General features: G+C 41.7%; 2 protein-coding genes across 4 annotated transcripts in view; one reads left to right on the top strand and one right to left on the bottom strand.

Annotated features, from left to right (window-relative positions):
* BMPR1A (bone morphogenetic protein receptor type 1A) overlaps nucleotides 1-14,323 on the top strand; it is a 174,058-nt gene extending 159,735 nt beyond the window's left edge. For all 3 annotated transcript variants that reach the window (XM_032270105.1, XM_032270107.1, XM_032270106.1), the window contains 5 exons: nucleotides 3,963-4,155; nucleotides 5,982-6,279; nucleotides 8,585-8,760; nucleotides 10,438-10,568; nucleotides 10,655-14,323. In XM_032270105.1, the coding sequence (XP_032125996.1) occupies nucleotides 3,963-4,155; nucleotides 5,982-6,279; nucleotides 8,585-8,760; nucleotides 10,438-10,568; nucleotides 10,655-10,780 (924 nt within the window). In that variant the 3' untranslated portion in view covers nucleotides 10,781-14,323. The remainder of the gene's footprint in view (nucleotides 1-3,962; nucleotides 4,156-5,981; nucleotides 6,280-8,584; nucleotides 8,761-10,437; nucleotides 10,569-10,654) is intronic.
* Nucleotides 14,324-21,629: 7,306 nt separating this feature from the next.
* The window catches only part of MMRN2 (multimerin 2), a 19,732-nt gene continuing 15,612 nt past the window's right edge, over nucleotides 21,630-25,749 (bottom strand). The window contains exon 7 of the mRNA XM_032270116.1: nucleotides 21,630-23,224. Coding sequence (XP_032126007.1) covers nucleotides 22,842-23,224 — 383 coding nt within the window. The 3' untranslated portion in view covers nucleotides 21,630-22,841. The remainder of the gene's footprint in view (nucleotides 23,225-25,749) is intronic.

Genomic DNA, 25,749 nt, shown 5'->3' with positions numbered 1-25,749 from the left:
GTGTGTGTGTGTGTGTGTGTGTGTGTGTGTGTGTGTGTGTGTGTGTGTGTGTGTGTTTGTGTTTTAGCAGAGGTGGGGTTTCGCCATGTTGGCCTGGAGCGACCCTCCCACCTTGACTCCTAAAGTGCTACGATTAGACATGTGAGCCACTGAACCCAACCTGATCCTGATTTTATAATTTATCTTATTAAATAACTCAAATTGAATTGGAAAGCTGAAAGTAAAACTGCCTTCATATGCAGACATGATTGTTTATGGTAGAAAATCCCAAGAATGATACGATAAAATTACTACAGCCAGTAATTGAGTTTATCAGGTTTCAGAATACAGAATCATTATGTAAATATCATTGAATTTATATGCACTAGCAACAATTAAGAAATTTCAAAAACAGTATCATTTAAAATAGCATCAAAAACCATGAGATATTTAGAATAAGCCTAACAAAGTTTATGCAGCATCTGCACGCTGAAAATTATAAAACATTGCTAGAAATTAATAAAGCCCTAAATAAATGGAGATGTTTATAAATCTGAGGACTTAGTATTAAGATTTCAGTTTTTCTCAAATTGGTTGTAATTTCATTTGAATCCAAATTAAAATCAGAGCCAACTTTTATATAAAGTAATGTTTATTCTAACACTTCCATGGAAATGCAAAGGACTAGAAGAGCCAAAACAATTTTTAAGTAGAAGAACAAAGGAATCACAACCTGATTGCTGAACTTACTGTAAAGCTCAGTAACGATCACAGTTTGGTACTAACTTAAGGATAGATCAATGGAACAGATTATAGAGTTTAGAAAGGGACATGCACTTAAATGGTTAATTGATTTTTTTTCTTTTTAAACAAAGATACCCAAGTAATTCAATTGGAAAAAGGCATTTAACAAATGGTGCAGGAAAAATCAGGAATCCATTTATCAAAAAGTTAATCTCAGCCCTTACCTCCTCACTCTATATGCAAAATTAATTTGAAATGCAGCATTTCAAGAAAGCGTAAAACCTCTAAAAGAAAATGCCTGAAAAAAATTATTGCCACTTTGGTTTGGGCAGACTTCTCAGTACATAGAAAGCATGAATCATTTTTTTTTAATAATAAATCAGGCTTTATCAAAATTTAAAACTGCTATTTAGAAGACACTGTTAAGAAAATGAAAAGACAAATCAGATTGGCAAAACAGATCTGATAACAGGGTTTTTGTGCAAAATATATAAAGATCTTTTACAACTCCAATATGACACTCCCAATTTAAAAAAATGGACAAAATATTTGAACAGACCCTTCCCCTAAGAAGATACAAGAATGGCAAACAAGCACATCCAAAGATGCTCAGCATCAGCAGATATGCAAATTAAGCATAGTGAGATGCCACTACACGTCTAGTATGGCTAAGACTGACAATTTTAAGTGCTGACAAAGATGTAGATCAACTAGAAATCTCATACATTGCTGACTGGAATGCAAAATGGTATGGCCATTTTGAAAAACAGTTTGACAATTGTCTGGAAAGTTAAGGGCATATTCTATTTACAATGAAGCAATCCTCTGCTAATTATTTACCCAAGAGATATGAAAACTTATCCCACCAGAGTCCTGAATGTGAATGTTCTTAGCAGTTTTATTTATAATAGACATAAACTGGAAATAACCCCAAAGCTCACAAATTGATAAATGAATAAACAGATGCTGGTACATTCATACAGCAAAATACTACTCGTCAGTAAAAAGGAACAACTCCTAACACATGCAGCAGCAGCAGTGGGTGTATTTCAAAAGAATTTTATGCTACATGAAAGAAGCCAGACACAAAAGTGATTCTCCTGCCTTAGCCTCACGAGTGGCTGGGATTACAGGCATGTACCACCACACCTGGCTTATTTTTGTAATTTTTTAGTAGAGACGGGGTTTTGCCATGTTGGCCAGGCTGGTTTCAAACTCCTGACTTCAGATGATCCACCCACCTTGGCCTCTCAAAGTGCTGGGATTACAGGCGTGAGCTACCGAACCTGGCCAAAAAGTGAGAATTTTTTTTTACATGATTAAAATGTTCTGTATTTTATTTGTGGTATTGGTGATTATATGATATAGATTTGTTGCACTAAGGCTTGTACTTTTCTCAAAAAATGTACATTTTATGTAAATTATACCTAATAATCTTGACTTAAAAAAAAAATTACAGACCAAGGCAGGTGGATCACTTGAGGTCAGGAGTTTGAGACCAGCCTGGTCAACATGGTGAAATCCCATCTCTACTAAAAATACAAAAATTAGCCAGCCTTGGTGGCACATGCCTGTAATCCCAGCTGTTCCAGAGGCTGAGGCAGGAAATCACTTGAACCTGGGAGGCAGAGGTTACAGTGAGCTGAGATTATGCCTCTGCACTTCAGCCTGGGCAACAGAGTGAGACTGTTTCTCAAAAAAAATACAAAACAGAACTTACAAAAGGATTCTATAATAAATGATACATGAAGTCTGTTTAGGTTTGCACAAAATCTAGTCCATTTTAGAAGCATTTCCAACTTGGAATGTAGTGATCTTTTTAATTTAGAATGATCACTAATGCTTCTGAAAATGAAAGATAACAGTCCATGTACATCTTGTAGTTAACAAATATTAAAGTACTTCTGATATTGTCCCAAAAAAATACCTATATTCTGTGAGCAGGGGATGGAATTCAAGAAAATACTTATGTAAATAAGAACAAAGTTATGATCGTGTTAAGTGCAGCAACTGAGAGGTTATGTGTGCTTTGAAGGTGTTTAAGTGAGAAAATAGCACTCTAACTAGGAACTGGACATTCAAAAAGACACAGAGACAGGAATATGCTTGAGTGAATTCTGAAACTTGAGATAAGTCAAACAAGAGGTTTATGGGTAGGTGGTCACAGGAAATAATGGGGCCAGGCCAGATCATGTAGAGTCTTATAGATGGAATTTTTAAGATCTTTTTTTTTTAAATAAAGACAGGGTTTCATCATGTTGGTCAGGCTGGTCTTGAACTCCTGACCTCAGGTGATCCACCCACCTTGGCCTCCAAAGTGCTTGGATTACAAGCGTGAGCCACTATGCCCAGCCGAATTTTTAAGATCTTTAACTGTCATTTGGACTTTGCTGCATAACAAACTACCCCAAACTTAGTGCCTTGAAGCAGCAAACATTATTTCTCATGAGTCTGTGAGTCTGCAGGGCAGTTCATTTGTTGGACTTTCTTAGCTAGAGCTAGGTGGTACAGTTTACACGCATGGCCGGCAGTTCACGCTGCCATTATTCGTTGGTCACAGGGTTCCCAAAGCAGCAGGAAAGGGCAAGCCCCAGTGCACAAACATTTGTCAGGTCTTTTCTTGCATCACGTTTGCTATTCTATTATCCAAAGCAAGTCATGTGGCCTAAGCCCTGAGTCTGTGGGCCAAGACTACCCATGGCTGTGTGCAGTGGGAGGGGAATTACTATCACCATTTTTGCAACAGCCAGCCACATTGAATAACCTGTTTATAATTTCACAGTACATTGTTTCATGCTTTAAAGTACATTATGGCCAGGCACAGTGGCTCATGCCTGTAATCCCAGCACTTTAGGAGGCCGAGGCGGGCAGATCACCTGAGGTCAGGACTTCAAGACCAGCCTGGCCAACATGGCAAAACCCCATCTCTACTAAAAATACAAAAAAAATTAGCCGGGCGTGGTCGTGGGTACCTGTAATCCCAGCTACTTGGGGGGCTGAGGCAGAAGAATTACTTGAACCCAGAAGGCGGAGGTTGCAGTGAGCCAAGATTGTGCCACTACACTCCAGCCTGGGCGATAGAGTGAGAGACCCCGTCTCAAAAAAAAAAAAAAATTACCTTATAAGTTTTTAATTGGAGTTGGTTGGGTACACCATGCTTTTTGATGAGGTGAACTACCCCTTTGCCAGTCTGAATGGGTTTCGTTCATCAAGAGCTCATTTTACTTTTTTCTATAAAGGTTCAGCGAACTATTGCCAAACAGATTCAGATGGTCCGGCAAGTTGGTAAAGGCCGATATGGAGAAGTATGGATGGGTAAATGGCGTGGCGAAAAAGTGGCTGTCAAAGTATTTTTTACCACTGAAGAAGCCAGCTGGTTTCGAGAAACAGAAATCTACCAAACTGTGCTAATGCGCCATGAAAACATACTTGGTAGGTACACACTGATTCAGTCAATTTCATGTTTGACAAGGCTAGTGGGATGTAGGTGGAAGCCTCCATATGTGCTTTGAAAACCTGTGTGAGCTCAGCTGATATGCATTTGGCTAAAGGAAGCCCAGTAGAATGCACGATTAAAATACAACACAGTCCGGAATGCCAACCAAGCACTTTCTTTACTAACTAGCTGAAGAAACAGTAGTGAGTTTCAAATGGAAAATAATACTAGTTTATTGGACTTACTCCCATGGTAATGAAAACCCAGTTTTTTATAGATAGTTTAAGCAGTGATCTAGGGTAACATTAACATATATGCCTTTTGCCTTTCATAACCTCAACAGCCCAACATGCTGCTTCATTGTATGTTCTGTGTTTAATGTGTGTTCCCCCCCAATCTCCATATTTACACAATAGCAAAGTAATGTAGGTATGAGCTGATCGGTCAGATGCATAAACCTATCTGGCTATCCTGAGTTTTCTTTTCCCTTCATCTCCTGTTTTCCTACCTTTAATTTGGAGAGTGCATAGCACATTGCCAAGCAGACAATTGTATTAGTTTCTTAGAGCTGCTGTATCAATTAACCACAAACTGGGTGGTTTCAACCACCAAAACTCACAGTTTTCGAGAATAGAAGTTTAAAACCAAGGTGTTGGCAGAGCCATTCTGTCTCTGAAGACTCTAGGGTGGAACCTTCCTTGCCTCTTCTGGCTACCAGTGGTTGCCAGGAATTTTTGGTGTTCCTTGGCTGGTTATAGACAATACTCTAGTCTCCATTTCTGTCATCAGGTGGCCTCCCCTGGGTGCCTGGGTTCATATTTCCACCTCACAACATCACCAGCCACTGAATTCGGGCTCACCCTAATTCTGTATGGGTCATCTTAACTTGATTACATTTGCAAAGACCCTCTTTCCAAATAAGGTCACATTTATAGGTAACATGGATTTTAGACATGAATTTTGTTGGGGAGCACTATTCAGCTCACCTCAGGGCATAGCACTAACTGACCTTTTTCTGGAGGGAAGAGGGTAGGAGAGAAAGGAAAAGAGAGCAGGACCGTGGACCTGGCAGTCAATGAGCCAGACTGAAAAGGCAGCTGTGATGAGTCACTGATGGGCAATTCGGAGTTGGCTTAATTAGGAGCTAACTCTTGGTTGTACATTCTTAAGTTTATTAAAGTGTCCACTTTTTGCTTTGAAATTGAGAGCCTTTTCTACTAGAGAATCGTAGATTGATGATATTTTCCAGGTTATTTGTTTATGTGATTTTTTTTTTTTTTTTTTTGAGATAGAGTCTTGCTCTGTTGCCCAGGCTGGAGTGCAATGGCTCTATCTCAGCTCACTGTAACCTTCACCTCCTGGGTTCAAGTGATTCTCCTGCCTCAGCCTCCTGAGAAGCTGGGACTTCAGGCACATGCCATCACACCCAGCTAATTTTTGTTTTCTTAGTAGAGACGGGGTTTTGTCATGTTGGCCAGGCTGGTCTTGAACTCCTGACCTCAAGTGATTTGCCTGCCTCAGTCTCTCAAAGTGCTGCGATTACAGGCATGAACCACCTTGCCCAGCATATGTGATCATTTTCTTAGTCATATTATCACTTTCATGATGATTAAGATTTATAAATTTATTATAGAAGTACAATTATATGTGTAAATGGTAGAAATAAAATTTTTTAGTGACATATTCATGACTTGATGTCAGGCAAATTAAAGTTTCATTATCTGCACATGATACCTAAGTTGTTCTCAGTATCCAGAATGAGTATTACTTTTTCCTGGCCATCTCTGATGTTAACTAACCTTTTAACTCATCAACTGGACAGGTTTCATAGCGGCAGACATTAAAGGTACAGGTTCCTGGACTCAGCTCTATTTGATTACTGATTACCATGAAAATGGATCTCTCTATGACTTCCTGAAATGTGCTACACTGGACACCAGAGCCCTGCTCAAATTGGCTTATTCAGCTGCTTGTGGTCTGTGCCACCTGCACACAGAAATTTATGGCACCCAAGGAAAGCCTGCAATTGCTCATCGAGACCTGAAGAGCAAAAACATCCTCATCAAGAAAAATGGGAGTTGCTGTATTGCTGACCTGGGCCTTGCTGTTAAATTCAACAGGTGAGTGGTTCTTTGCCCTACTGTTTTGAAATTATTTTGATCTCCAAAAGATATTTCCCTATTTGTATTCAAGATAATGGAATTCTAAAAATGTACACATGCTCATTTTTAGTTACATAAATATATAGTTGGGGGTTTGTTCTTTTTTTTTGAGACGGAGTTTCACTCTTGTTACCCAGGCTGGAGTGCAGTGGCGCGATCTCGGCTCACCGTAACCTCCGCCTCCTGGGTTCAGGCAATTCTCCTGCCTCAGCCTCCTGAGTAGCTGGGATTACAGGCACGCGCCACCATGCCCAGCTGATTTTTCGTATTTTTAATAGAGATGGGGTTTCACCATATTGACCAGGATGGTCTCGATCTCTTGACCTTGTGATCCACCCACCTCGGCCTCCCAAAGTGCTGGGATTACAGGCATGAGCCACCGCACCCGGCCGGGGGTTTGTTCTTTTACAAAAAATTGCATCCTCCTACTCTTATACATAATTCTTGATATCTTTTTGTTTGTTTTTTGAGACGGGGTGTCATGCAGTTGCCCAGGCTGTAATGCAGTATTGTGATCATAGCTCATTGCAACCTCAACCTCATGGGTTTAAGGAATCCTCCCACCTCAGCCTCCTGAGTAGCTAGGACTACAGGCATGCACTGTCACACCCATCTAATGTTTTTATTTTTTGCAGAGATGGGGTCTCACTGTGTTGCCCAGGTTGGTCTCAAACTCCTAGGCTCAAGCAATCCTCCCAGAGGGCTGGGATTACAGGTGTGATCCCACGCCCATCCAGATTTCCTGTTTTATAGTCTTAGCCATCTTTCTATTTCAGCTGTTGTAAATCTACCTCATTCTTTTGAAAAGATGTAGAATTTTCCATATATGGAGATACTGTAGTTTATTCTTAAGACCCAACTGATGAACATTAAAGGTACCTTCAGTTTATTATTAGAAAGTTTAATGAACATTGTTGTATTTAATCCATATATTATATATTCGATCCTTGTGCACTTGTACAAGTATTTCTTCATGATGGATTCCTAGAGAAGGGCCTGCTGAGGCAGTGAGTTTGTGCATATTAGACTATGGTGTGTTGCATATTTCTTTCAAGAGTGTGCCTCAGTTTACACGCCCATAAGCAGTGGAGATAAGGATGTTATTTTTCTATCATCACTTGATAATGCCAGTATTTTTAAACAATACAAGTGTTAGAATTAGAAATTACAAATTTTTAGGAAACCACTGAAACTATTTTAATCTTGTAATTCTAGAGTGGAGTGGCTGCTATACATTTCAGAATTCATTTTAGGCCATAACATAAAAGTACTAGTCTTTAAAATGACTATAAGAGACATTTAAATCTGTTACAGTGTTCTGAGTCAGTGTAGTATTTGTTGGCTCAGATATTTATCAGATGCTATAAGAAAATACAGCACATTATATCAATCAGTGCTTTAGAGTAATTATTACTGATTGTCAGTATGATCATGTGAGCATTGCTAACGGCACAACTAAGTTGACTGGACCCATAAAGAAGAAAATGTAATCCTGGGTCACAAAGCCTGAGTGTATCATAAGAGAGTGGGGAAAGCAAACAGTTCCTCTTCTGTTTCCATATTCACTACTTCTCAGATGTAATTGTCTAACATTATTTTTTTTTTTCTCCCCCCTGAGGCAGAGTCTCACTCTGTTCCCCAGGCTGGAGTACAGTGGTACAGTCTCGACTCACTGCAGTCTCTGCCTCCCAGGTTCAAATAATTTTCGTGCTTCAGCCTCCTGAGTAGCTGGAATTACAGTCATGTGCCACCGCTCCTGGCTAACTTTTTTAGTTTTAGTAGAGATGGGATTTCACCATATTGGCCAGGCTGATCTTTAACGCCTGACCTCAGGTGATCGCTCGCCTTGGCCTCCTGAAGTACTGAGATTACAGGCATGAGCCACTGCTCCTGGCCTTACTTTATCTTATATTCAGTGTTGTCCTCTTTCCTAGAGAGGCATCAAACTTACTTGGTGACAGAACCTCACCTGAATGGATGTGAGGTGTGTATTGTCTTTATCCAGTTGAGTAAGACTGTCGGACTTAGTGTTTTGCGGCAGACACAGTAATGAGGACTGAGTTTGATTAAGAGTGCTGCCCCAACCCTGCAGAGGATCATGTAGTATGTAGCATGTATTCAAAGAAAATCTGAAAAATGCTAAATTCCACAATACATCTGGCCCCAAGGAGAAAGAATAACTTTTATAAAATGGGACAAAAATACAAGATCAACTATTTTATTCTTGACCCTCAACTTGGACATTGGCTTTCTTTTGTTTCAGTGACACAAATGAAGTTGATGTGCCTTTGAATACCAGGGTAGGCACCAAACGCTACATGGCTCCAGAAGTACTGGATGAAAGCCTGAACAAAAACCACTTCCAGCCCTACATCATGGCTGACATCTACAGCTTTGGCCTGATCATTTGGGAGATGGCTCGTCGTTGTATCACAGGAGGTAGGAGTTTGAGTAGTTTCTCATTATATTTATTTACCCGTCATTTAAAAAATAACAGCTACAGTTATATAATTTATTTTTTAATTTTCTGTGGGCACATAGTAGGTCTATATATTTATGGGGTAAGGGGATATTTTGGTACAGGCATGCCATGTGTAATAATCACATCATGGAGAATTGGATATCTATCCCGTCAAACATTTATCCTTAGTTTCACCAACCATTTATACTCCTTGAGTTATTTTTAAGTGTGCAATTAAGTTATTACTAACTATAGTCCCCACTGTTACACTATCAAATACCAGGTTTCATTCATTCTTCTATTTTGTTTGTACTCATTTAACATCTGCCTGCCCCCTGCTACCCTTCCCAACCTCTGGTAACCATCCTTCTATTCTCTGTCTCCATGAATTCAGTTGTTTTGATTTTTAGATCTCACAAATAAGTGAGAACATGTAAAGTTTGTCTTTCTGTCCCTGGCTTAGTTTACTTCAAATAATGACCTCCAGTTCCATCCATGTTATTGCAGAAGACAGAATCTCATTCTTTTTTATGGCTGAATACTTCATTGTGTATAGGTGCCACATTTTCTTGATCTGTTCATCTGTTGATGGTCACTTAGGTTGCTTCCAAATCTTGCTTAGGGTGCTGCAGCAAACATGAGGGTGCAGATATCTCTTCAGTTTGCTGATTTCCTTTCTTTGGGTATATACCGAGGGGTACAATTGCTGGCAGTTATGTAATTTAGATGTCACATATGTCAGAGTCTCCAAGACTGCCCTCAAGTTGTGCAATTTTTGGTTGTCCCCATGGCTAACATTTATCCCAGTGAAAGGATACAAATCAAAATCAGCCAAGGTCAGAAAACCAGGTGAGGCTTCCCAGAGTCCTGCCCTGTCGAGTCGGCATGCTTCATTCCTCCCACAAGTTGTGACAACACATACAAAGTGCTCTCTCATCTGGGGAAGCTCCTTAGAGACTTGGTGCCCAGAGACTTTACTGGAGGCGTCCTCTGCCTGACAGGTACCAGAGGCGTCCTGTAGGACGTCCCATAGGCGTCCTCTGCCTGACAGGTACCAGAATTCCAGAAGGAAACCAGACATGCAGTACACACCACATTGTTTGCAGAAGCAGCCCAGGGGTGGTGAGCCACCCTCACCGTTTTGGGGAAGTTTTACTTCCATGTAGGGAACTGTTTACCATTCGTGTACCCAGGCACTGGCCAAGGCCAAATCTTGCAAGCCGGCCTTTCCTAAGGAAAGGTTTCAGACTTGCTGTGTGAACCTTTATCTGCACCTCATAAGTCTTTCTAGAAACTGCAGAGCAAAATGAAACAAAATAATAAAAACTATTCATTAGTAGGAACAACCATGTAAGTAAATAATTAGATTATACTTTAGGGTAAATGGCTGATTTCGCCTTGCGTATTTTTTTTAAGTAAGATTGGAATGCCCTTTGTTGATAGACTCTATCACAGATGTGATGACATCCCTAATGGAGGTAGGGAAATAGTTGGACATAAATAAGAGGAAAACATACATCTATTAAGAGTGAATCATCGTGTCTGTATTTTTTTTGTCTAAGAATCTATAGTTCTATAGTTTAGCAAGAGATCCTTAATAGATTGGTGTACTTTGTCCAGCAATCATTTTTGTGCCCATGTTTTCTTCCTAACAGGGATCGTGGAAGAGTACCAATTGCCATATTACAACATGGTACCGAGTGATCCGTCATATGAAGATATGCGTGAGGTTGTGTGTGTCAAACGTTTGCGGCCAATTGTTTCTAATCGGTGGAACAGTGATGAAGTGAGTGGAACTCAGTCCGCTGAAGAAGTGATTGGTAAATGCCACCAAAGATATTCTCTGCTCACTATATTCTCTTTACTTTTCAGTGTCTACGAGCAGTTTTAAAGCTAATGTCAGAGTGCTGGGCCCACAATCCAGCCTCGAGACTCACAGCATTGAGAATCAAGAAGACACTTGCCAAGATGGTTGAATCCCAAGATGTAAAAATCTGACGGTTAAACCATGGGAGGAGAAACTCTAGACTGCAAGAACTGTTTTTACCCATAGAATGGATGGAATTAGAGTGGAATAAGGATGTTAACTTGGTTCTCTGACTCTTCACTATGTGTTCACAGGCTGCTAATATTAAACCTTTCAGTACTCTTATTAGAATACAAGCTGGGAACTTCTAAATACTTCATTCTTTATATATGGACAGCTTTTAAATGTGGTTTTTGATGCCTTTTTAAAAATGGGTTTTTATGAACTGCATCAAGACTTCAATCCTGATTAATGTCTCCAGTCAATCTCTGGGTACTGAATTGCCTGTTCATAAAACGGTGCTTTCTGTGAAAGCCTTAAGAAGATAAATGAGTGCAGCAGAGATGGAGAAACAGACTTTGCCTTCTACTTGAGACATTCAGCACGTTTGTATTCTACCTTTGTAAAACAGCCTATAGATGATGATGTGTTTGGGATACTGCTCAGTTTATGATAGTTTGTCCTGCCTTCCTTAATGATGTGTGTGTGTGCACTCACATGCACGCCAGGATTCCTCTGCTGCCATCTGAATTAGAAGAAAATAATTTATATGCATGCACAGGAACATATTGGTGGCCGGTGGTTTTGTGCTTTAAAAATGCAATATCTGACCAAGATTCGCCAATCTCATACAAGCCATTTACCTTACAAGTGATAGCTTCCCCACTAGCTTTATTTTTTAATGTGAAAGGATACAAAGGCCAAAAGAAGTTTAAAGCATCTGTAAATTTGGACTGTTTTTCTTCTACCACGATTTTTTTTGTAGTCATTATTTTTGTCATGGAAAGCATCCTCTCCAAAGTTGGAACTTCCAATGCCATGAACCATGCTTACTAAGAAAGCACTTCTTATTGAAGTGAATTCCTGCATTTGATAGCAATGTAAGTGCCTATAACCGTGTTCTGTATTCTTTATTCTCAGTAACTTTAAAAAGGGAAGTTATTTATATTTTGTGTATAATGTGCTTTATTTGCAAATCACCCACTCCTTTATAACCGTACTTTATATATGTACATACATTCATACTGTAGAAGCCAGCTCATGTGTACCTCACATCCCATCCTTAAGGGAAGGAATGTTATAAGTAGAACTAAATATGGATTTTGAGAATTAATGCATTCAAAGTAATATATCAAATCCAGGACTTCGTTAACTTCAGGCAAAAACTTCATGAGGGTAATATCATCTCAGTTTTTCTAAACGAAAGGATTCTCTAATTAGAAATTCATATGTCAGAACTGTTATAAATTTATCAACTGTTAAATATGTCTTGAGATTTTTTGTTTTTTGATTTGTTTCCTAACTTGTGAAGACAATGAAAAATCAGGCAGAAATATTAAGTATCTAGTCACTATCTGTAGTTACACTGTATAACTGTTTTTCAATAAAATGGTACATATTTTATAGATGCCTTGTTATCTCAAGAAATAATTCTGGTTTACATGAACTTATTAAACTTCTGTAATGCCTTTTAAATATTAATCTCCTAGTCTGAGCATACAACTCATGGGTACATCAAGTGAGATCATTTTCTTTGATTACAACATAAATGTGATTATATCACAACATAGTTAAAAAGGTTTAAATTAAACGGGAGGAAATTAGCATGTGTCCACCCATTACCAAAATTTGACTTTCATTTGAGGCTAAAACTTACAAATTTGTATGTACATCAAATCTCACAAATTTGAAACTCGCCTTAACCATTTTTTAATAAGGTTCATCTACCATAATTAAAGTCTGAAGTGGTTATCAAGATAAATAAATTGGCATATGGCTAATACCCAGTAACACTTTTTCAGAGTTTTTCCCCATATGTATACTGAGAAATAAAAATATTTTAATCTAAGTTGCTATGTGATTTGATCACACTTAGAACATCCAAATTACTTAAAATTAACCTTGGTTTACTTTTGACTTGATACCATAAGTCTTTAAAATCATTTATCTTAATAAAATATATAATGACAGGCAAATTTTATTCTTGGAAATGTTCAGATGGTATATGGATGCAAAAAATTACAGCCAGTATATGAGCCCACTATTACGGTTTTTAAAAATTAACTTGGTCTAGTAAAAGTGATATCAAGAGTTAACCTTTAGAAACTTGTTCAGTAACTACATTTTCTGGTATAACGTTCTTTAAAAAGCAAGTCTGCCATCTTTAGAATCTTAAAAATCTAAAAATGTTGCATTAAACTTAGTTTTTGTCTCTCCACTCTTATTCTTAAATCTGAAGCTCATCGAGTAAGTGAAATATTTAAAGAATAGACCAGCAAGAAGTATTATATAGTACCATAGTTAGTAAATTTGTAAAACCCTGGAAGCCATTATTTGGTCCCATTTGCAATTTAGTGTTTTTTAAATGTGTAGCTTCATTCAGATACCTCTTTAAATCACTAAAATATAAAAGCAAACAAAAACCCCAGACTACCTGACTATAAACAGCAAAAGTTAACCCTCAAAGAGAGTTCTCCTTGTGAACTATCTTTATGCTGGCAAAGAGCTCTAGGATTATAGGCGCATTAGGGTTTGCTCCAGTTTGTTTATCCTAAGCTGTTACTGTGCTTTCTTATCGAACAAGTTTCTGATGTATAAAACTTGAATCCGATTTCTTGGGAAATATTTTCACAAAAGTTGTTTTACTATTTTACATTTCCTTTCCAGTGTCCAGAAGTGTTTCTAAACTTAGAAAGTGACCTATAGTTTTGTTTTCCTAGAACATGCCAGATTCTGATTTACTCAATCAATACTTTTTTTCAGTTGCTTTGTTCTGTTTAGAACAAAAATGCACTATAGTTTTTAGAGTCATTCATTTTATAAAACTGACACACACTTCCATAGATGTTGTTTTGAAATGTTTCTAAATATCTAAAATTATTTCAACAGCAGAAATACTGATTTTTATTTTAACAAAAAAATTATGATAGCCCTCGTAATGTTTAAAGTAGCCGTATTTATTACTGACTTGAGTCAGGCATTAAAATAGCAGTGCCACAGCTCATCTCTTGCCTCAGTGCTGCTGTGAGAGTCACAGCGGGAACTAAAGGGAGGAGGCGCATTCATAAGAACCAAAATCCAGGGCAGCATCCTGTGAAGCCACGTGTAATGATGGTCTCATAAGGAAAGTATGTGAATATGGCTCTTGCAAAGGATTAAATCTTGTAATTTTTAGCTTATGCTCTGTAGCCTGCTTTCTAGGGAATTATTTAAGCCCTTTTAGGGACCTTTGTCCTGACCCATTTAAAAACTAAAATGTAGTGTATATTGTATATTATAGCTTCATTAGGGAAAACTGTACATAGGCATTGAAAGAAGGGTAAAAGCAAGCAGTTTTATCATGCAATTGTAAAACACCAAAAATGTAGATTTGTCTTTGATATGTAACACACTAAATGTATTTTGTACAGCATCTGGTTTCAAAGGTGCCTTACTAAGTTTACTATTACTTGCTTTGTTCTATATACAGATTATGTCCAATGTATCATTTTTAAGTAAATAACCTTATTTTAGTACACTTTAGTAATGTGTTTTGTGATGCTACACTCAGATGGTATTGTGCATCAGAAGTCGTCTGTTGAGATTTTTATCACAAGTAAGTTAGTGTACATACATAAGTTCCTGAGATGTGCACTTCAGCTACCAGAAGCCCAGTATGGGGCACAGGTAGGCACACACTTGCCTTTGTGTAGATCGAGAACTCTTAAACCTGTATTATACTGCAGGGTTTTTTCCTTTGAGAAACAACACAAGGCCAGGTGCTGTGGCTCATGCCTGTAATCCCGACATTTTGGGAGGCTAAGGCGGGTGGATCACAAGGTCAGGAGACTGAGACCATCCTGGCTAACACAGTGAAACCCCGTCTCTTTAAAAAAAAAATGAATAAAAATAAAAAGACAAAACATTTCTTTTTTTCTTTTTTTTGAGACAGAGTTTTGCCCTTATTGCTTGAGGCTGGAGAGCAATGGCACGATCTCATCTCACTGCAACCTTTACCTCCCGGGTTCAAGCTATTCTCCTGCCTCAGCCTCCTGAGTAGCTGGAACTATAGGTGTCTGCCACCACACCTGGCTAATTTTTTGTATTTTTAGTAGAGACAGGGTTTCACCATGTTGGCCAGTCTGGTCTTGAACATCTGACCTCAGGCGACCCACCTGCTTCGGCCTCCCAAAGTGCTGAGGTTACAGGCATGAGCCACTGTGCCCTACCAAAATGTTTTCTGATTATGAAAACATGTACTTGTGGCAGAAAATTTGGGAAACAGGAAAGAATAAAGCAAATAAAAATCACTCAAAATCCTATTGCCAGGCATTACCACTATGTACGTTTGAGTGTTTCTTTTCATTCTTTTTTTTGAGACAAGAGTCCTGCTCTGGCGCCCAGGCTGATCTTGCCTCAGTGCAACCTCTGCCTCCCAGGTTCAAGTGATTCTCCTGCCTCAGCCTCCCACGTAGCTGGGATTACAGGCGTGCCTCACAATGCCCGGCTAATTTTTGTATTTTAGTAGAGACGGGGTTTCATCATGTTGGCCAGGCTGTTCTCAAACTCCTGACCTCAAGTGATCCACCTGCCTTGGCCTCCCAAAGTGGAGATTACAGGAGTGAGCCACCTCACCTGGCCTCATTCTTTCTTATGCTGCATTTTTTGTGATATTAAAATCCTAGTATGCCATTAAATAGCCATTAAGAACTTTTTTTTAATGACTACACAAAATTCAACCAAGTACATGGAGTCATTTCTGTGTTCAACTCCCTATTAAATGTTTGGATTATTCTCATTGTTTTTGAAAAACAGATATCGAACATCCCTATACATAAACCTTTATTTTCTTATATTACATTTCTGAAAATGGGACTAGTGGATGTGAACTTTTAATAGATCCTTTGTTTAAGATGGGAAAAGTCTAAGGTTCTTGAAAAACATTGCCATATTGGTGCCCACAAAGCTTTTCATTTTCATTCCTGCTGGCAGTTCATGAGGCTAGAGTAATGGGATGCATTTACTTGGCCTTCAGGTGTTCCTGCTGCAGTGGGAAGTGGAGCCTTGGAGAGCTTTCCTCCTGCTAGGCAATACTGTCTGGTCAATTCCCCACCTGCGCTGAGTCCCACCGTCTGTTTTCAGGTGTATGTGAATTCATCCCAGCAGACTGCCTTCTGCTGCCTTTTCCTAGGAAACTGAACATGTTAAGTCACAGACAAGATGTGGCACAGGTTAATGTTCCTCAAATGCATGTTTGGAGATAGCCTGTCACAGATGCCTGATGGGAGTCTCTGTTCAGTGTCATTGTAAGAGTCTCTCAGAATAACCGCAGGTGCTGTGATGCAGCCTGGTAAAGAAGACTCGGTGATTTCTGGGGCCTGTGGATGCTTGCCAGCTTTCTTCTGTCTGTGGAAACAATAAATGTATTCATTTCCTCTTTCCAGCAATCTGTTGGTCTCACTGCTCCATTCCAGGGTTTCTTTAATATTATTAGTAGAGCAGACAGTAAGAAACAGAACTGTCTAGTCCTTGTTCTTCCAGAATAGGTTTAATCTTTGTGTTTCAAGCAGACACAATATCAGTTATTAAGTCTTCATTCACTTGGAGAAACATTTGTCTGCTGATTCTAGTGCATTGACCGTTTCTGACATGTCATCCTTATATTAAATTAGGCGCATGCTCCTACACAGCCTTGGCTCCACCCTTGGAGCACACAGTCTTGACTGGGTGGACATGATCCACTGACAGTGGTCAGTCAGCAGTGAGCAGAGGCCACCCGTCAGCGGCACTGTTGCAGGCATGGAGACTTAAATGTGTGAGTGCCGGTACCAGCAGAAGTGAGAAAGTCACCTCAACACTGTGATCCAGATGGCAGCTTAGTTCAAGTGTAATGGCACATATAAAAAATATTGTTGGATGGGAACAAGGACTAGGGCTAAAAGGTTAATCCATAATAACTTTTTCTTTTTTGAGGTGGAGTCTCACTCTGTCACCCAGGCTGGAGTGCAATCCCAGCTCACTGCAATCCCCACCTCCCAGGTTCAAGCAGTTCTGCCTCAGCCACCCGAGTAACTGGGATTACAGGTGTGCACCATCATGCCCAGCTAATTTTGTATTTTTAGGAGAGACAGGGTTTCACCATGTTGGCCAGGCTGGTCTCAAACTCCCAACCTCAGGTGACCTGCCCACCTCAGCCTTCCAAAGTGCTGGGATTACAGACATGAGCACCGCACTTGGCCTGTAATCTCCCTTTGACGTAGGAATTGTTAATTCACATTTTTTGATGGAACATTTGTAGCCTACCTATTGCTCCTCTGAATCTTAGAAGCTTCTTGGTCTATGTTCAAATGAAATCTAAGTCCATTCCAGATCTCTCAATCTCCCTACATCCTCAGTGCTCATATCCTAATTTTTTTCTTTTTTAGAGAGTCTCACACTGTCACCCAGGCTAATGTGCAGTGGCTGTTCACAGGCACAATCATAGTGCACTGTAGCCTCAAACTCCTGGCCTCAAGCCATCCTCCCACCTCAGCCTCCTGAGTAGCTGGGACCACAGGTGCATGCCACCATGCCTGGCTCATATGCTAAACATTATGCAGGAAGCTTGAAGTGTTACCATCATCTAAAAATCAGTATGGAATGTTTATATTGAAAAAAATTTCGGCCAGGTACGGTGGCTCACACCTGTAATCCCAACACTTTGGGAGGCCGAGGTGGGCAGATCACCTGAGGTCAGAAGTTTAAGTGCAGCCTGGCCAACATATAGTGAAACCCCATCCCTACTAAAAGGCACCACACCACAGATGTGGTGGTGCACCTGTAGTCCCAGCTACTTGGGAAGCTGAGGCAGGAGAATCGCTTAAACGCTGGAGGCAGAGGCTACAGTGAGCTGAGATCGAGCCACTGCACTCCAGCCGGGGCAACAGGGCAAGACTGTCTCTCAAAACATGTATTTTTTTCAAGTGAGGTGAAGAAAAAAAAATGGGTCCCCATTGTTTTTCTTTAAGGGAGGAACCATTTTCAAAAGCCCATTTAGAATCCAGATGATATCTGTTGCTCTACTGTGTGACTGAAACGCAGGTAAGTGTTGAAAAACAAAAAATTGGAAGTCTCCACCAAAAGACCTACACTGCTGTGGGGGCGGATTTTAATCAGACATTTTAAAAGCAATTTTTATTACTTGATCCTGTCCTCATACTTGACTAGGAGTTTGGCTGGAGATTCTAACTCTAAGATGATCCTCCATGATCATCTAGCATCCCTTGTTGCCAGCGAGAAGTCTGATGTGGATCTAATAAGTGACGTGTTATGCAGGTTAACTTATTTTCAAGAAATAGAATTTTCTTTTTTTTCTTGATGCTGGAAGTTGAAACTGGCCATATCTAAATTATATTCATTCTGTTACTTAGTACTAATTGGGTCTTGTTTTTAGACCTGGGAAATTTTCTACCATTATTACTTTGTTTCTTCCCTTTTTTTTTTTTAACTTTATTTTCTCTTTCTCTTTTCTCTTTCTAGAACTTTCTAGAACAAATCTCAGGTTCCCTGGATGTTTCTTCCATAATTGTTACCATGCTTCTCATACGTTTCATCTTACCTTCTACTTTGTCAGCCCATCTGAGTTTATTTCAACAGCCAAATGTTTTAACTTTACTTTGAAATGATTCCAGGCTTCCAAAAAATGTTTCAGGAATAGTATAAAAACTGCCATTTGCCCTTCACCCAGATTCATAAACTGCTAACATTTTGCACCATTGCTTTGTCATCTTGTGTGTGTGTGCAGGAATCACAGAGGCTACTTTGTGATGTTTGTGATGTTCGTGTATTGTGTATGCACACAGTTTTTTGTGACCTATTTGAAGTAAGTTACAGAGCTAATGCCCCTTTATCCCTAAATACTTCAGGGATGTTCTATTAGCCAATTATGCACAATTAACAGAACCAGGAAAATTCACATTGATACCATAGCAGTGACCAATACCCTAATCTACCGACCTTACTGAAATTTTGCTAATTGTTATTTTGGTGTGGTTGGGTTTTTTGTTTGTTTGTGATAGGGTCTCACTCTGTCACCCAGGCTGGGGTACAGTGGTACACTCACAGCTTACTACAACCTCAAACTTTGGGCCTCAAGTGATCCTTGGGCCTCAGCTTCCCAAAGGGCTGTGATTACAGGCATGAGCCACCAGGCTGGCCTCATTTCCCCTTTCCTTCTCCAGGATTCTGGCTTTCCTTGCCCCATTCATCCATCTCCATCACCCCGTAAGAGAGCTGAGTCGCTGTCAAGGCAGGTTTGGGGAGGTTTCTTGATGAAGGCAATGGAAGGAGGGTGCTCAGGCTGCAGTGGCGAGAGCTTTTCGTTTTTGAGCTAAAGAGATAGGGTGCAGAGGCTGAGAGAAGGAGTTCTAAGAAACTTGTTGTGAGCTCTGTAGCCTCTTCACACTGCTTCTGAGTAAAATCTCACAGAAGTGACTTTGACATTATGTTGTGGTTTCTGGAGGTCTTGGGACTGGCCCCTGTGGGTTGGTAAGGGCATACTTGTCAGGATATGTGGGCTCCCTGCTTCCAGAGGCCCAGCAGCTGCCAAGTACCTGGAGCTTGGGGCTGATGACAGGGCTGGAGTTCTGGCACACAGTGACCCCAAGTGTGTTTTTGTTTTATTTTTTTCCTTGTGATGGTGGAACTGTTTTAGGGTTTTTTTTTTTTCCAACTTTTATTTTAGACACGGGCTACATATGCTGGTCTGTTACCTGGGTGTGTGGTGTGGTGCTAAGGTTTGCGGTATGAATGATGCTGTCACCCAGATACTGAACATAGTACCCAACAGTTAGTTTTTCAACCCTTGCCTCCCCCAAATGTTTCAAGGGCTGGGTTTGAGTTTGGGGCTCCCCCCAAAGCACTCCCATCTCCCCAGCAGTCTCACATGTTTGGGGTCATGATTTCCTGTTGCTGTTTCATTTCAGACCTGATCCCTTGTTTCTATTTTTCAGAAATTACCCAAATTTCCTGATGTACTTACAGTACTGTCTCTTGTTTTACAATATTTGGGGATTTTAAAATATTTTTCCATATCAGGTTTTGGGGTACCTCCGTGTGCTCCATCCATTGTGGTGTTCCGGGTGCCGTAGTGAGGGTACTGACCACTGGTCTGGGTAACGGGGGTCCGCTTGGAGGACAGGAGGAGCCTCCACCCAGGCAGAGACAAGAAGTCTATCAATCAGATGAACTTCAGAATTCTTGCTAATCTGGGGTCGTAATTATAGGACTTTTTAAACACATATTTTGCGCTTAAACTTGATGTTAAGTTTTCTGAAATGTAGTTATATATGTTTTGTTGAATGTAAAAATACCCTGTCTAGAAGAACCATTATTTCTCCAGTTCTCATCCCAGAAACTTCTGGAGTGACGCATCCATGCTGTTGGCAGAGCTTACCCATTAGCACTTTCATTAGACAAGTACCCCTTATGGAGGGGATCAATTCACTTCACTTACTATGGGCAGTAAGTTCCAAAGGATAAGACCACATTACCTAATGTTTCAACTGTTATCAGCAGAGCCTGACCAGTAACTGCACAATTGAACAGAAAGAAGGCACAGCACGGTCTACAGCAGCAAGGGTCACCTGCTGCTGGGCTTCTTCTAATCTTTGTTCTGGTGTGGCCAACTGCTTCATGCCTTGATGCAGTACTGGTCCTGGCAACTGAGAGCTGCACTAGGGGTGGGTGATATTTAAACCTGTGGTTAAGATAATAAAATGCCAGAGGCCAGGAGCAGTGGCTCACGCCTGTAATCCCAACACTTTGGGGGGCTGAGGTAGGTGGATCACTTGAGGTCAGGAGTTCGAGACCAGCCTGGCCAACATGGCGAAAACCTGTCTCTACTAAAAATACAAAAATTAGCTGAATGTAGTGGTGGGTGCCTGTAATCCCAGTTACTCAAAAGCCTGAGACAGGAGAATTGCTTGAGCCCAGGAGGCGGAGGTTGCAGTGAGCCAAGATCACACCACTGCACTCTAGCCTGGATGACAGAGCAAGACTCCATCTCAAAACTATAGAGTAACTGAGAAAAAAAACACCCACAAATACCTAATGAGAGCTGTAAGATCAACCATCTCACACTACAGACAAAGTTCAAGAGAGGTTGTGACTTACCCCAGGTCAAACATGAGTCAGCGGCGTGGCCTGGCATACTGTTCCTTTTAACACTGATGTTTTAACACACTGAATGCACAAAACTTAGTACTAAATAAATTCTGAGGAACAAGTGAACTAATGATTCCTAGAAAACAATGAGAAGTGCTAGTAACCTTGTTAACGCCAACAAGCAACTCACTACCAAGTTCAATCTGACTTTCTTTTCTTCCTTTCTTTTTTTTGAGACAGTCTCGCTTTGGCTATAGTGTGCAGTGGCGCAATCTCAGCTCACTGCAACCTCTGCCTCCCAGGTTCAAGCAATTCTCTTGCCTCAGCAATCTGATTTTCTTATGGAGAAGACTATACTCAGCAAACTTTGAGTACCTAATACCAAACAACACTTGATTTTCGGATAGCTGGATGACTGCTTTCTTAGGCCAGTTTGCTCTAGGATCTGAAATTTTTTGAAAACCATATGCTGGTATATTACAGGAATAATTGCAATTACAAGCTGTAGCGTCTAGTACAGTGTTAATGTCTTTGCCTAGTGTGGAAGCCTCCGAGTATTTTATGTAGAATGAACTGAAATCATTCTATGTAACAGGGCCTGGAATAATCAAAGTCATATTTACCCACGTAGTTTCACGTTCCATATTTCTACTTAGTCTACCAATTATTTTTGCTCTCCAGAAGTAAGTGAGGCAGAGATTTGAAGGGCATCGCTTTATTCCAAAGTTGATCATTATTGAGGGGGATTTTTACAGTCTTCCTTCCCTCCTCCCTCAGCTTCCTCCTTGTTAGAGATGCTAACAAGAATAACCATGGTCCTAAAATACTGGAGGAAGTAAAAGAGGTGAAGGCCCTGCACATTTCAGTTCATGTTTGGCATGTCTTGGCCTTCGCCCTCTGTGAGGCAAGGAGACAAAGACATGAAGTTAAAATTATAGATAAATACCAGTGTATTAGTCCGTTTTCACACTGCTATAAAGAACTGCCTGAGACTGGGTAATTTATAAAGGAAAGAGGTTTAATTGACTCATAGTTCCTTATGGCCAAGGAGGCCTCAGGAAACTTACAATCATAGCAGAAGGTGAAGAGGAAGCAAGGCACCTTCTTCACAAGGTGGCAGGAAGGAGAATGAACAGAGGGAACTACCAAACACTTATAAAACCATCAGATCTCATGAGAACTCACTGTCATGAGAACAGCGTTGGGGAACTGCCCCCATGATCCAGTTACCCCAACCTGGCCTCTCCCTTAACATGAGGGGATTGTGGGGGTTACAATTCAAGATGATATTTTGGGTGGGGACACAGCCAAGCCATATCATGCAAGGACTGACTGATACTAAAGATACTAATTTTCTTTCCCTTGGTTGGCCAGGCTTTCGTCTCCATGACTGACCAATAGAGACCAAACAGGTTGGTCTAATCCCATCGCCCTCTAGTGCTTTCCAGTGTTGGCCAAAATGTCATCTTCATTTTAAACATTCCTCCTGGCAAAAAATGACTTTCTATCATACGATTAGGGAGAAGAGAAGAGGAGGCATGAGAAAGGTTTAAAATGTACAGAAGTTTCCAACCACAGGAGGAGCAAAACACCAAAGAAGTTGTAGAATACAGGGTGTGGCAAAGAGCTGGAGCCCACACATGGTGTGCCGTCTGAGAGGGCATGCCAAGCCAAGGTTCAGGCTTCCTAGGACCACGTCCTGCCTGGGGAAGCATTCCAGTCCTCCTCATCGTGGAGAAATGGCCAAGCCCCGCGCAGCTGGAGGGAGGCCACATACACCACACTGTCTTTGCAGAAGGTTCCCAGGGAAGAGACAGACCAGCTAAATGATCTCCAGCCCATCCTTGGCCAGAGCCCCGGGCCAAGGAAAGCTGGGCAAGTCCATGATGTCTGATCAGAGTGGGCTAGGGTTCAGGTTTTAAATATCAGGAAGCCCCCAAATACAGTGCCCGGCAGGCTTCTCTTTGTTATTGATCCCTGAGTTAACTCAAACCACACTTGCTCACCCTTCTGCAGCTCAGCCATAGCAAAGACAGTTGTTGTGCTTCCACCCCCCTGCCCAGTGGTATGGACTGGAGTCCGATGGTGACCTCCAAACACCAGCTGCCCAGTGCCTGGCCCTGGGCCAAATTCAATGCTGGCTGCAAACAGGTAGACACCACGCTCAGGGGCTCGGAAGTAGCCATGTTCAGGGAAGTAGCTGCTGCCAACGTTGATGTGCGTAGTGTTGAACTTCACCGTCTGCAGGGCAGCCGTCCCTCCTGAAAAGCTGGCATAGAAGGCCACAGGGGATCCTGAAACAAAAGAGGAAAGTGCTCAGTGACTCATCTCTTACACCCTTGGATGGGAAACTAAACCCTGAGACCTGCTGTCCTTACCTTACTAGTACTGGAAGTAGGTCACTATTTCTAGATAACCTAGATATTCCCAATGGCAGTGTTACTGCAAGGAGCAGAGCTAGATGGCCAATTCTCAGTTTTCCACTAATTGAGAGGAGGGAAAATGCAAGTCTGTTGTCTCAGCTGATGTATATTTTAACAAAACACCTTCTCTCTTTTTTGTGGTAGGGAGGCGGGGGGTGTGGGGGACAGGGTCTATTCTGTCTCCCAGGCTGGAGTGCAGTGGCAGCCATGGCTCACTGCAACCTTTTTTTTTTTTTGGTAGAGAAAGAGTCTTACTATGTTGCCCAGGCTGATCTCGAGCTCCTGGGCTCAAGTGATTCTCCTGTGTCAGCCTCTCAAAACACTGGGCTTATAGGGATGAGCCACCATGCCTGGCCACAAAGCACTATCTCATTTGATCCCGTTTCCTTCCAACTTCCTTGAAAGACAGTAACTCTGATTGGCAACAACTCTGATTGACAAAATGGGCTGAATTCTTCACTGGCTGCCCAAGGCTACATGGTTTGCAAATGGCAAGCTGGGACAGGAACACAGGTCTCTGAGTCCCAGACAACCGCTGCTTGCTAGGAATGTTGAGATACTCAAGGGAGAGAAAATATCCATCCTCAAGGTAATAATAATGCTAGCACCGGGGAGGTAACTGCAGAACCATGAAGGCTGGATCCTCCTGGATGTTGGAGACAGAACCTTGGAGAAAGAAGGAAAGAGCAGGTGGAGCCAGGGAAGAGAAGCCCCTTCAAGCTGGTCTCTTTTTTTAGTTGATAAAGTGTCTCTTGTTGCCCAGACTGGAGTGCATTGGTGATCATGGTTCACTACAGCCTCAACTTCCTCGGCTCAAGTAATCCTCCCACCTTAGCCTCCTGAGTAGCTGTGACTACAGGCTTGCGCCACCATGCCCGGCTAATTTTTAATTTTTAATTTTTTCTAGAGACAGAGTCTTGTTCTGTTGCTCAGGCTGGTCTCGAACTCCTGACCTCAAGCAATCCTCCCACCTTAGCCCCACAAAGTGCTGGGATTACAGGTGTGAGCCACCATCCCTGGCCAAGCTGGTCATCTTAATGTGGTTTTTCAAAATGTTCACAGAGCCCTGAGATTACGTACGGGTAAACTGAGGCCCAGAAAGAAAAAGCTTATTGCTCCAGACTACACAACTAGTAAATTACCAAGCCTCCAGGGAGCAGACCTTGAATCTCTTGACTTCTGGTTCTCTGCAGGGTGCATTTTAGCTAGCCTTAGGACAGGAACACTGAGACAGAACACCGGTGCCAGGCCCATGCATGGGCACAGAGTCAGAGGAAGCTGCCATGTGTGGAGGGTGGACAAACAGCCAGGAAGAAGCCAGCCACGCTGCCTGGCCAGGATGGTTGGGCAGCTGGGAACAGGGTCATGAGACAGCATGAGAAAGGTGAGTCCTGCTTGGGTCCTGGCTGTGACACTGGCCATGGCACCAACAAGGTTATGTCTACTGTGGGTTTCCTCAACTTGCTCCCTCTCTAGGAGTTGAAAACAAAGTCCCCATTTCTTAGGTGATGAAACCAAGGCCTGAGAAGGAGCCGTTTGCTAAGCAGTTAGTGACTTGGGTCCTGGAACTAGAGCCCCAGCTCTTTGCCTCCCAATCCAGCAATAGCCTTGTAAATAAAAAAATGGTGCTTTTCTCTAGTTCTGGAAGAACTGAGTTCTAATTTTCTGAGAATTAGAGAGTTGAGAATAGCTTTCCCATTTGTGTTAAGATTGTGCCAAGTCGGCCGGGCACAGTGCTCACGCCTGTAATCCCAGCACTTCGGGAGGCCGAGGAGGGCGGATCGATCACCTTAGGTCGGGGTTCGAGACCAGCCTGACAAACATGGAGAAACCCCCAGCTCTACTAAAAATACAAAATTAGCCAGGCTTAATGGCGCATGCCTTTAATCCCAGCTACTCAGGAGGCTGAGGCACCTGGGAGGAGGCGGAGGTTGCGGTGAGCCGAGATAGCGCCATTGCACTCCAGCCTGAGCAACAAGAGCGAAACTCCGTCTCACCAAAAAAAAAAAAAAAAAAAAGATTGTGCCAAGTCAGAGGCTTGCGGCTGCTTCTGCAATTCCCCTAACACCCAGCAGGTGGGGCTCTCGCCAAGCCGAAGGAAGGACGGTCCGCAGCGCCCTCTGCCGGTGCTGGGACCTTGTTCCGGCCGTTGCGGCCGGGCGCCTGCGCGGGGAGTTCCTCCGCAGAGGGAGACCCCACCCAGCCTTGCGCCCGACAGGCCATAAGATGCGGGAAGGACTGTGCAAACTTAGAGTGCGCTCCCCTGCAGGGCACACATTCCTGTAAACAAATAAAGGGAAGAGAGTGTGTGTGTGCGTGAGTGTCTGGGTTTGGGTTTGAGACAGTCTCGTGTGTGTGTGTGTGTGTGTGTGTGTGTTTGAGACAGTGTGTGTGTG

Source organism: Sapajus apella, unplaced genomic scaffold, assembly GCF_009761245.1.
Source record: "Sapajus apella isolate SASKATOON/1434 unplaced genomic scaffold, GSC_monkey_1.0 scaffold203, whole genome shotgun sequence".
Classification (NCBI taxonomy): Eukaryota; Metazoa; Chordata; class Mammalia; order Primates; family Cebidae; genus Sapajus; species Sapajus apella.
Note: the sequence above shows the minus strand (reverse complement) of the source record. Positions and strands in the feature narration are given on the sequence as shown.